The 12,486-nt window shown below is 42.5% G+C and overlaps 1 protein-coding gene across 8 annotated transcripts in view; it reads right to left on the bottom strand.

The window, feature by feature from the left end:
- Nucleotides 1–4,958: 4,958 nt before the first annotated feature.
- The window catches only part of LOC140392741 (msx2-interacting protein-like), a 123,452-nt gene continuing 115,924 nt past the window's right edge, over nt 4,959–12,486 (bottom strand). For all 8 annotated transcript variants that reach the window (XM_072478307.1, XM_072478311.1, XM_072478309.1 and 5 more), the window contains 4 exons: nt 8,757–9,182; nt 7,706–7,900; nt 7,414–7,572; nt 4,959–6,277 (listed from right to left, as the gene is read on the bottom strand). In XM_072478307.1, coding sequence (XP_072334408.1) covers nt 6,146–6,277; nt 7,414–7,572; nt 7,706–7,900; nt 8,757–9,182 — 912 coding nt within the window. In that variant the 3' untranslated portion in view covers nt 4,959–6,145. The remainder of the gene's footprint in view (nt 6,278–7,413; nt 7,573–7,705; nt 7,901–8,756; nt 9,183–12,486) is intronic.

Below are 12,486 nucleotides of genomic sequence, written 5' to 3'. Positions count from 1 at the left end.
TAAATTGACCCTTAATTGGAAAAAATAATTGGGTACTCTAAATTTATATTTTAAAAAGGGAGATTCCTGGCACTAATTCAAGTAAAACCATGTGATCTCAAATTTGATATGGAATGCATCAGGCTGAGGAGCAACAAGTGGAGGCAGTAAATAGGATAACCATTGACAAATTTGTCAATGTTTATGGGGTTGGAGGAGGGCATTAAACTATCACAGCCTGAGTAAAAGAATTATGAGTTTTGCTGCCAGTATCACTTTAAAATAAGGGTAAAACAGCTAATGATTGTAATGGAATCTTTCACAGTACATCAATAAAAAATAAAATCAGGTCTAAATGTAAATATATCAGTTACAAAAACAGTGGTAAACCTTGGGCCATTTCGATGGAGAAAAAAAGTGACAACATCCTGATATATAGCAGTACAGAATAAACCAGGAACCGATAATCAGATCCTCTTACAATTCATTTGATTTCAATGTTTATCCCACAGATGTACTTCCTTCCTTATGGAAGTGTTAATATGGTTTGGTACAGTTCCACCGATACAGGCAGCCCTCCAGTATATTGCTCCAGTGGCCAATCTTCATTGAGTCGAGTGGATTGAGAGGCTAGTCGACAATAGTGGGCATCAATTGAGCTGCAATCAGCTAACTCAGCAGACGATCTCCCTCTGCTATCTCTTCCAAAGAGGTGTGAGCTCTGATAATGAGTGGCAGTAGGCTAAGCAGGGGCTTGCATAGCTAAGTCTTACCCAACATTTCCACATTCGTACACATGCTTTTAAATTTCATTTTACGGGATGTGGACGTCGTTGGGTAAACCAACATTTATTGCCCATCCTTAGTTGCCCTTAATGTGATGGTGAGCTGCCTTCTTGAACTGCTGCAGTCCCTGAGGTGTAGGTACACCACAGTGCTGTTAAGGAGGAAGTTCCAGCATTTTGACCCAATGACAGTGAAGGAGTGCCGATATAATTACACGTCAGGATGGTGAGTGGCTTAGAGGGGAACTTCCAGGTGGTGGTTTTCCCAGGTACCTGCTGCTCTTGTCTTTAAAGATGGTAGTGGTCGTGGATTTAAAGGAACCTTGGTGAATTCCTGCAGTGCGTCAAGTAGATGGCACACATGGCTGCCACTGTTCGTCGGTGATGGAGGGGTTGAATGTTTGTGGATGGGGTAGCAGTCAAACGGCTGCTTTCTCCTGGATGCTGATAAGCTTCTTGAGTGTTGTTGGAACTGCACTCATCCAGGCAAGTGGAGAGTATGCCATTACAGTCCTGGCTTGTGTCTTGGAGATGGTCAACAGGCTTTGGGGAGTCAGGGAGTGAGTTACTCGCTGCAGGATTAAGCCTTTGACCTACTCTGGTAGCCACATTATTTATATGGCCAGTCCAGTTCAGTTTCTGGCCAATGGTAATCCCCCCAGGATGCTCATTGTGGGAGCTTAGCGATGGTAATGCCATTGAATATCAAGGGATGATGGTTAGATCCTCTCTTGGGGATTGTCATTGCCTGGCACTTGTATGGTGTGAATGTTACTTTCCACTTGTCAGCCCAAGCCTGGATATTGTCCAGGTCTTGCTGCATTTGGACATGGACTGCTTCAGTATTTGAGGAGTCCCGAATGGTGCTCAACATTATGCAGTTATCAGCGAACATGCCCAACTTATGATAAAGGTCAGTGATGAAGCAGCTATAGATAGTTGCGCCTAGGACATTACCCTGAGGAACTCCTGCAGCGATGACTCTAATGACTCTAACCAGTGGAGAGTTTTCCCCGATTCCCATTGACTCCTGAGTTTTTCTCAGGCTCCTTGATGCCAGTCAAATGCTGCCTTGATGTCAAGGACAGTCACTGTCACCTCACCTCTGGCATTCAGCTCGTTGTCCATATTTGAACCAAGGCTGCAATGAGATCAGGAGTTGAGTGACCCTGGTGGAACCTAAACTGAGCGTTCATGAACAGTTTATTGCTGAGTAAGTGCTGCTTGATAGCACTGTTGATGATCCCTTGCATCGCTTTAGCGATGATCGAGAGTAGATTGATGCAGCGGTAAATGACCTGGGTTGGATTTGTGCTGTTTCTTATGCACTGGAGATAGCTGGACAGCTCTCCCATTGCAGGGTAGGTGCCAGTGTTGTAGCTGTACTGGAACAGCTTGGCTAGGGGCACAGCAACCTCTGGAGCACAAGGCTTCAGTACTATTGCCGGAATCTTGTTAGGGCCCCATACTCTTTTGCAGTATCTGTTGCCTTCAGCCATTTATTGAAATCACATGTAGTGAATTGAATTGTCTGAAGACTGACATCTGCGATGCATGGGACCTCTGGAGGAGGCCGAGACTGATCATCCACTCAGCACTTCTGGCTGAAGATTGGTACGAATGGTTCAGCCTTACCTTTTGCCTTGATGGAAGGTATCCTCAATGTGAAGACGAGGCCGTGTCTCCATAAGGACTGTGTGGCGGTTGAGTATGTTTAGGTTGAGTATGTTTTTCTCTCACCACCTGTCGCAGTCCCACTGCAACAGCTATATCAATTAGGACCCGGCTTGCTCAGTCTATGGTGGTACTACCGAGCCACTCTTGGTTGTGGACACTGAAGTCCCCACCCAGAGTACGTTCTGCACCCTTGTCAGCCTCAGTGCTTCCTCAAAATTGTGCTCAACATGGAGGAGTACTGATTCATCAGTTGAGATGTGAACAGTACGTGGTAATAAGCAGGAGGTTTCCTTGGCCATGTTTGACCTGGTGCCCTGAGACTTCATGGGGCCCAGAGTCAATGTTGAGGACTCCCTGGGAAGCCCTCACTCCTGCTGGGTCTGTCCTGCATTGAGGGTGGTGCCTGGGACATTATCTGCAAGGTATGATACCGTAAGTATGACTGTGCTTGACTAGTCTGTGGGACAGCTCTTCCAATTTTGGCAGAATCCCCCAGATGTTGGAAGGAGGACTTTGCAGGGTCGACAGAGCTGGGTTTGACGTTGTCGTTTCTGGAGCCTCGGTCGAAGTCGGGTAGTCCGTCCGGTTTCATTCCTTTTGTTGTGGTTGAATACAACTGACTGACTTGCTAGGCCATTTCAGAAGGCACTTAAGAGTCATCCACATTTCTATGAGTCTGGAATCACATGTAGGCCAGACCAGGTAAGGACAGCAGGTTTCCTTCCCAGAGGACATTAGTGAACCTGCTTCCAATGGGAGTAACTGAATAATAATCAGCAGTAGGAACCCTGGATGATTACCTTCTCTGCAACACAAAACTACTGAAGTCAATTGTATAGTTCTTACAATCGTCTCACTTGAGGTTAACTCAGCACAGGTCAGAGACTGAAGATGGATCCCTTCCTGGATCATGTGGCTTGTTACTCAGAAATAAATCCACTGAACTATCAGGGAAGCCCGTCTCCAACTTGTTTTGTTTTAAAAGTATCGTGATCTGATCCAAGGTAGGTTTATTTGCTAACTGATACCCAGTTTTATGGTACCCATCAAGAATTTAAACAATACTTTAACGGAATTTGTGGAGGGTCACGGCTCCAGAACATGATTTTATCTTGTAGAGACCACATGATCTCAACATCCATTTATAAATTTACAACGCTCTTGTTTATGGCTGCTCCTAGTAACTGTCTGTTAAACAAAGATATATACAGTACAAAATGTCCTGATGTTACAGGAGTACACAGGGTCTGCTGTTCCAGGTTTGCAAAGATAATATGCATCTTCAAGCACCAACTGTGTAAATTATTCAAGAAAAGTTTTTTTCACAGCTTTTTCTGGACAGAGATAACCATGTGTTTCTGAAGCAGCTGTGATGACTCAGCCCAGTAATAAGATAACCAGAAATACCTAATTCTTTAAGTTAGAGAGGTAAAGAGGCTTGACCTTTCTCACGACTGAAACCCATTCAAGCTTAAACAATGATTTTATGACAATTGTAAAGATGATATTAAACCAGAATTAGAGAAATGCATAAAGCACCTTGATTATTATAATTATTTAAATATAATTTAAAAATTTAAGGGCAGCACAGTTGCGCAGTGGTTAGAACTGGTGCCTCATGGCACCAAGGTCCCAGGTTCGATCCCAGCTCTGGGTCACTGTCCGCATAGAGTTTGCACGTTCTCCCCGTGTTTGCGTGGGTTTCGCCCCCACAACTCAAAAGATGTGCAGGTTAGGTGGATTGATCACGCTAAATTGCCCCTTAATTGGAAAAAATGAATTGGGCACTCTAAATTTATATATTTTTTTAAATACAAAATTTGGGTGATGTTCCATTTTAGGTTTTGGTGACTTCAAAAATTCAAATTAATCATTAGTTTTGTAAACTAGCGTGTTGCCCTAAATTTTCAATTTTAAAAAAAACTCTGTTAAATTGCAAATTAAATTGTGGAATCATATTAAACATGTAATGGTGCACTTGCTGATAACTTTTCATGATAAAGATAGCAGACTACCAGGGCAGCCCCAATGACGTGTCTCCACTCCATCACCCTATATAAAAGGGAAAATGAATTAGTGGTTTCCTTGCCAATACATCCAATTAGATGAAAAGGGAAGCAGTTAAAATCAGGAAAGAAACATATTTCTTCGAGTAAGCAAATTAGTACTACTTTCTCCTCTAGTTACTCTCAGTGCATTAACAATAACACATCATAACATACAGCCATAATGTCAGAATTAACACATTCATTACTAGTTACACCTTGAAAAACCTTTAGAGGAATCTATGGTCACAAAGTCATTCTAGAAAGTGCGGTTACCACAGTTGTGTGGAGTATGCAGGCTAAACCAAGTGATGTTGACGAGACACTCATTTAAACATCGTAACAATTATCTATTCATCAAAAAGGTAGTTATTCCTTTAAAGCCTACCTGAACAAGTTGGCCATCAGGGACTAAAGGTGGCCAGCTGGCGGACTATTTACATGCTCAGTACAGAGAGAATGCTGCCATAAATTCTATAATGTGCTAAGATTTTTATTCTGTGTATCAAAATTATAAGTGCCTTCAACATTACCATGAAAGAATTGAGTTTTACAAATATTTACAGCACTGTGTAACACGTTTCAAGTCTGGGGATTTGGGGTTTCCTTTCTTTTTTACACAAGTTAATCAGATCAGACCAAAGCACAGAATTCCAAAAGTACTATGTACAAACGCCATTAAAAAGTACAAGGAGACTGCTTGCTGCCGGTAGGTAGTTACAGCATTCGTGGCTGGCTCAGACGGCGCAGCCCGTTTTCTTGGGAGTACCAGTCCCCTTGCATCCCCGTCCTATTAGGAGTAGGGGGGCTTGTTTACTGAGTACCAGTTTTTGCTGCGTATTGGAGACCATTTTTCACCACATTGGCTTAAATCAGACTCGGATCGCTCCAAACAACAAAGTATTTAAAAAAACAAAGGAAGGACTGTGGAAAGAATTTATAAATTAATCAGACCGAACAGATGTCCTGACAAGCATAAAATACTCTCACATCTTGAAGGGCAGCGTTAGGGAGTAGTGAAGCGCACTTAAGAATGAATGAAAGTACAAAGTCCGCATATGAAAATAAGATTTCTCTGAAAATGCATTTTGGCACAGGTAAAATTGTATGTTTTTTCATCTCAGTAAAGTTTGAATTCATGGTTCCAAGGATTCAGCATTTCCCACCAGCTTTATTTCCCTTTTCAGCTTAAACTGTTCATCCCTCTTCTCTCAGCAATCAGCCCATTTGATTCCTTCTCGAAGAAAAGAGATTTACAAAAGGAAAAAGTTGATCATTACAACTGATGGTGGGGTTGAAAAGCATCCCAACTCTGGCCCTGCTGATACAGGTAGGGATTCTGAGGTCCTGCCTTCAAGTCCATCAGAGGGGATCCAGGATGCTACCATGATAAGATCCATAGCAATCTACTGCCATACAGTCACCAAGTCACTAATATAGTGCAATGGTAATCCCAATTCACATAAACAGGAATCGCCGAGAGTGCAGGATTACATAGAGGGGTTTCCACTCTGCCACTGGAGCCCACCAGTTCGCCCAGGGCTGGAAACATTGTAAACACGTAGCTGCCCATTGTCCAAATCGGGCCCTGCTTGGAAGAAGATTGGCAGTTGGCAGTGTAACGGAGTCCAAGAATAAAAAGGAGAGCAAACCAAATGCTCACACTGAAGCAATGACAATCATTAGGTGAGGGGAGATGTTGGAGATGCTGGCGAGCAAATCTGGGGCTAGACGGGACAGGTGGCTTTCAGAGAATTCACAGGGTGGGAATATCTGAAGAACATAAGCAGGCTGCAAAGAGAAAAGGTACAAGATCAGTGGGTGCAGCCTCCAAAACATAAACATATTGGCAGGTTTTCTGTAGAATAACCACTAACACTTTCACTTTCAACACCACAGAATAATTCCCAACAAATTTCAAATAATGTTTAATTTTGAAATATAAAAACAGGTTTACTAACAAAGATTTAATTTTAATTACTTAGGGGCATGCAACAACAGCTTTATTCACTCACTCGTATACATAGTACATAGAACATACAGTGCAGAAGGAGGCCATTCGGCCCATCGAGTCTGCACCGACCCACTTAAGCCCTCACTTCCACCCTATCCCCGTAACCCAATAACCCCTCCTAATCTTTTGGACACTAAGGGCAATTTATCGTGGCCAGTCCACCTAACCTGCACGTCTTTGGACTGTGGGAGGAAACCGGAGCACCGGAGGAAACCCACGCAGACATGGGGAGCACGTGCAGACTCCGCACAGACAGTGACCCAGCGGGGAATCGAACCTGGGATCCTGGCGCTGTGAAGCCACAGTGCTATCCACTTGTGCTACCGTGCTGCCCAAATATATGCTGGAAACCTCAAAAAATGAAACCCTCTCCTTTGATCCATCAATATCCACAATTGCCACACTGACCAAATTCCTCTTCTGAAACTCAGTTAATTGGGAAAAAATCATATGATGGGGAGAGAGGCCTTCAGTTCAAACTGATCAAGAAAAGATGGCATATTTTAACAGAAAAAAATGTAAAACTGCTAAATTTTGGTGAGGGAAGCGAGTGAGGAAGAAATAGTCACCTGCCTTTTGCTATGGAATGCCTCTGCCTGAAGCACACATTGCTTGCTTACATCATCCCACACCTATATGGAAATAGCCAATTCCTACAGCCCACTGGAACCGTTTACATTCCATGCTGCTTGGCTGCATTCCAGATTTATTTTCGCTTGCTGGGGCATCGGGTATTTCCAGTTGCTGCAGTAAAGCTAATTCAATTTGATACAACACACAAGGCTAGGTCAGAGGGGAATAATCTGTTATTCCTAGGTGATGATACAACCTGCATCCTAACCTGCATTCATATCCTGTTCTGCACTCATGGTGTACAAAAAGAATGCAACTGATTTTTTGTTTGATCATATACCTGATTGGAGCCAGGATTTGGAACATTGATGATTCCAGCAGCTTGTTTGAGTTGTAGATAGCTAATAAAACCAGCTTTCAATGACTCTGTCTGACTTACTACATCCTCCTGATCACGACCACATGGTAAAGCCAACAATAGGCAGTAATCAGTTTCCACCTAGAAAACAGAAACACGTTACTTCCTAGCCAGCACCTTCCCAAATTCCAGCCATGATGTTTAAGACACTGTTTTTAAAAGATAAAGACATTCACTGCCCTTCAGCAGGTCTACCCCTTGTAAAGTCACTTACTGTCATTCTGCGTGCCACGCCTTCCAGCTGTGTTGCCTCCAGCCGCATGCGCTGAGCAATTCGGAGAGGAGGCCCGCCCTCAGGTGCTGGAAGTGACCGATGGGCAAGCACATTGTTGCCAGACACAAAATGTAGTTGCACTGCGGCTGTGTCATTCTTCAGAGCTAGCAGCCCCTGCCACACAATAGGGTACTTCTAAAGGGATAAATATTTTAAAATGTAAATCACACGTAACCATCCTTTAATCCTGCAGCATTTCAGTGCTATCCATGCAAATTCTCTAAAGCTGTGACATCTTCCCTTCCCAGAATTGATGTATAAGGGCGGCACAGTGGCACATTGGTTAGCACTGCTGCCTCCCGGCACTGGGGACCTGGGTTCGATCCCGGCCCTGGGTCACTGCTTGTGTGGAGTTTGCACATTCTCCCCGTGTCTGCGTGGGTCTCACCCCCCAAAAACCCAAAGATGTGCAGAGTAGATGGATGGGCCACACTAAATTGCCCCTTAATTGGAAAACAATAATTGGGTACTCTACTTATTTATTTTTAAAAATGATGTGAAAGCCTATATGACGGGCCTTTGATGAACTGTTATATAGATAGCACGAGTGAGAGAAACCATTGAAATGAGAGCAAATAGTTAAGGGGATTTCCTTCAGTTACACATGATGGATTACTCACCTAGAATCTTCCTCAACGTTTCACAGAAGTTTTCAGTTAAGAGCAGTTTATTCCTCTAATTCAGTCACAAGTTAAGAGGAATAAAAATGTTTTTGGAAACATACAAAATAAAAAAAACGACTAGGTGAGAAAGTATGAAACCAAGTGGAGCAGATGAGAAGCAAAAGGATCAGAAAGGTAAAGCCTGGTGTTAGAAGTAGATAAGGAAACAGTTACAGCCAAGACACTTGTTACTTTAATCAACTCTATCGTCAAATTCAACATTTTACAAATGTTTTGAAAACCATGGGTTGATATAATTTAAACTTCTCTTTTACATTGATAAATGCAAGCTAGTTTTTAATAACTGATCCAATGGAGTTGATGCTTACTGTTAGAAGCTGCACCATGTCCACGGGTCTCTGTGAACCTGATGGCGGCTGTGGTTCCTGCTTTCCAGTGGTTTGAGGATCTGCCCTGGACATCACAGGTGGTGGGGCTGCTCCTGGTGTTGAGGATTGCGTGGAGATAAAAGATGGTTGTTTTGGAGTTGGGGGTTGATGTGGTGAGGATAGTTCATGTTTGATTGGCATAGACACTCCAGTTGGAGAAGGATAAGAAGTTGGATTAGCTTCTGGTTGTACCCTCTCTCTCTGTAGGTGCTGCAGGTGAGGAGAGTGCAGTTCCATCTGCCCTGGTAGTCTGGTGATAGTTACATGATGAGGATGCTCAGGAGCTGCAGATCCCTTGTTTTCCTGGGATATTTGTGGAGTTTTACTTCTCTGGCCGGGGTGTACATGTTCCCCTTCTGAAATACCCTATTAAATAAAAGGCAGTTTACACACATAGCATTGAACATATTCCTATATCCATCCCCATTTTAAAAAAATATATACGTTAAGGCTGTCTGGATTTATGACCAGGACCTCCAAATCAATCTGAAAGATGCTCTCAACAAAACTAAAGAGAATTTCCCTAATTCCTCAATCATCTGAGATTTGTCTTTTCAGACTTAATTGTTTTGTGTGCACTATGTATAATTATAATCTTTATTAGTATCACAGGTAGGCTTACATTAACACTGCAACAAAGTTACTGTGACAATCCCCTAGTCGCACACTCAGCCGCCTGTTCAGGTACACAGAGAATTCAGAATGTTCAATTCACCTACCTGAACAGGTGCCGGAGTGTGGCGACTAGGGGCTTTTCACAGTAACTTCATTGCAGTGTTAACGTAAGCCTACTGTGACACTAATAAAGATTATTATAAAGATTATGTTAAGAGATAGCTTCAATCCCACAGATCTTTGGAGCATCTGAGTTGGAGCATTCAAGAGGTATATTGTAATAATTTCAACACAGTGTGTGGAAAAACTGGAATCAGATCTTTAATTGATAATTCCACAGAATTCCTTCAGAACAGACTGATATAAACTTGCAGATACCCAGACTGATCTGATGGTATACTGTTATTGAGGAAGGTATGACATTTCAAGTTGTGACATGGCTTGGTGAGGCTAGGGGTATGGCAGGGGAAATTTTCAAAGAAAGAAATGTAGATGGCGACATCATCAAGGCTTTGAAAAGCCATTGCGGGTTCAGGGGACCTTCCTGCACAATATTTCTTACATATCTATCTAGAAGACGAAATATAAAATATAAAAGCCGCAAGCCAAGAGAATGTGTATGCAGGAGTCACAAGAGGTTAGTGATTTGAACTATTTAAGTCTTATTTGTTGAAGACCGATTTTGTTTGTGTTGAGGGTAAAACATCAATGGAAGTAGATTGACAATGCTTCCATCAATCTTACATGTAATTCAGCATAAATAAAACAACAAATACCCAAGATCCTCACCACAAAAATCCTGTGGTTGCAGCTTGACACGTATGAAGGAGATACGGCAATGAACTACATACAGGTGACAAAAGTTAATGATCAACATCTTCAAGGGGTGAGGAACAGTACAAATAAAAAACACAGCATTAAAATGTAGGACGAACATGTGGGAGATGAGGGAAGGTCTAATTTTCTCAGTTGATTGCAGGAATATATGTGCAATAGGATTTGTTCCAGAAAGGTTGAAAAGCTAATGTTTGTGATAAGTTCCCCAGCTTGGAATGTCTTACTTGAAATGTCAAAATTAAGAGTGCGGACACAATTCTAATGGTCAATTTCAAATCTATGGGGGGGCATGCTCCGATGAAAAAGAAGTTCTGCAGAGAAGCAGGCAAAAATACAGGCACGGATTTCTAATTGGAGCAAAAATAATAAAGCACTCCAGTAAATAAACGTGCTGATAAACATGCTCAAAGTCAAGACAACATTCAACCATTCTAAAAATCAGTTAATTCTAGGACAATTTATTTTAAAATAGCTAGTCTTATAGGGAGAGCAGAATTTATAATACTACTGACAAGTGGAAGCTATGTCTGAGAGTGGTGGTGCGGGGAAGCAGATCACCTGACAAGACAATATCAAACTTTGATGGGATCATTATTTCAGCTCCTTCCCTCCCCATCCTAGGTGAATTGACAGCCCTATTTCCAAGGGCAACTACAGATTCAACGAATGGGCAAGATGTTCTATTTTTACATTTAACTCAAGAACAAAACTGTTCACAATCGTCCCACTTCGACACAATGACAGAATATGACAAATTCCAACTTTTTTGTATTTGTGTTCAGGGACAGAATTCAAAAACAGGATCTTCACAGTATCAGCCAAGAAATGCCTGACAGTGGCAGAGATTTTAAAGATATGAGAAAAGCATAAATTGATACAAATTAGTCATCAAAACTACCTTCTCCTCTGGTGACGAGTAACCACAAAACGCTCGATTTCCCCATGATGTGACATTATGCAACAGGGATTTACAGTGCTGCCAGCACTTAAGTGCCAGCTTTGGCTTACTGATAGCTCTCGACTCCGAGTCACAAGGCCATGGGCTCAAGATCCACCCTGAGACTTGAGCACCTAAACCAGGCTCACAGTTTGGTACACTACAGAGCAAGTACTAAACTGCCAACGGTGCCACCTTTCCAATGAGATACTAAACCAAAGCCCCATAACACCATCTCAAGTGAATCCAAAATATGCCAAGATTCTCTTCCAGGGACAGCAGGAGTCATCTCCCTGGTGTCTTGGTCAATTCTCATCTTATCCCTCAATCAACATCACTAAAACAAGGGTAGCGCAGTGGTTAGCACTGCTGCCTCACGGCACCGAGAACCCAGTTCAATCCTGGCCCTGGTCACTGTGTGTGGAGTTTGCGCATTCTCCCAGTGTCTGCATGACATGGGTCTCATCCCCACAACCCAAAGATGTGCAGGTAGGTGGATTGGCCACGCTAAATTGCCCCTTAACTGGAAATAAAAGAATTGGGTTGTTTAAATTTATTTTTAAAAACATCACTAAAACAGATTATCAGATCATTATCTCATTGCTGTTTGGCGACGATGCTGTGCAGCAATTGGCTTCTAGATTCCAAACATTACATTACATTTGAAGAGTACTTCATTGGCTGTGAAGCACTTTGAGACCTCTGGTGGTTGTGAAGGTGCTATACAAATGCAAGTCTTTTGTTTCCAGACTGGGTAATATAACGGGGCACAGAGGGAGGAGAATTTGCCAAAATGTATTGAGTACATTTCTGACCTAACGAGAAAAGGGGCATTGCTGGATCTGATTCTGGGGAATAAGCAGGGTATAATAGGGGATAAAGTGACGGTTGGGGAACACCTAGGGAACAGTGAACAAAGGTTTAGGTGAGCTATTAAATGGCACTGAAACTTAGGAAGAAGGTGTCGGCATTGGAAAGTGTGTGGAAAACATTTAGGAGAATGGTTCCAGAATGAGGGAATTTAGCTGCATGGATAGATTGGGGAAGCTAGGGATGTTCTCCTTAGAGCAGAGATCATTAAGAAGTAATTTAATAGAGGTGTTCAAAACAATGAGGGGTCTGGACAGAGCAAACAGGTAGACACTTTTCTGTTGGCTGAAGGGTCGAGAACCAGGGATAGTGATTTATGGTGAATATAAAAAGCACCAACAGCGACATAAGGAAAAAAGTATTCATGCAGCGTGTGGTTAGGTTCTGGAGTGCACTTCCTGAGAGTCTAAT

The sequence above is a fragment of the Scyliorhinus torazame genome, chromosome 16 (genome assembly GCF_047496885.1).
Source record: "Scyliorhinus torazame isolate Kashiwa2021f chromosome 16, sScyTor2.1, whole genome shotgun sequence".
In the NCBI taxonomy this organism is placed as follows: domain Eukaryota; kingdom Metazoa; phylum Chordata; class Chondrichthyes; order Carcharhiniformes; family Scyliorhinidae; genus Scyliorhinus; species Scyliorhinus torazame.
This window is presented reverse-complemented; position numbering and strand designations above follow the sequence as displayed.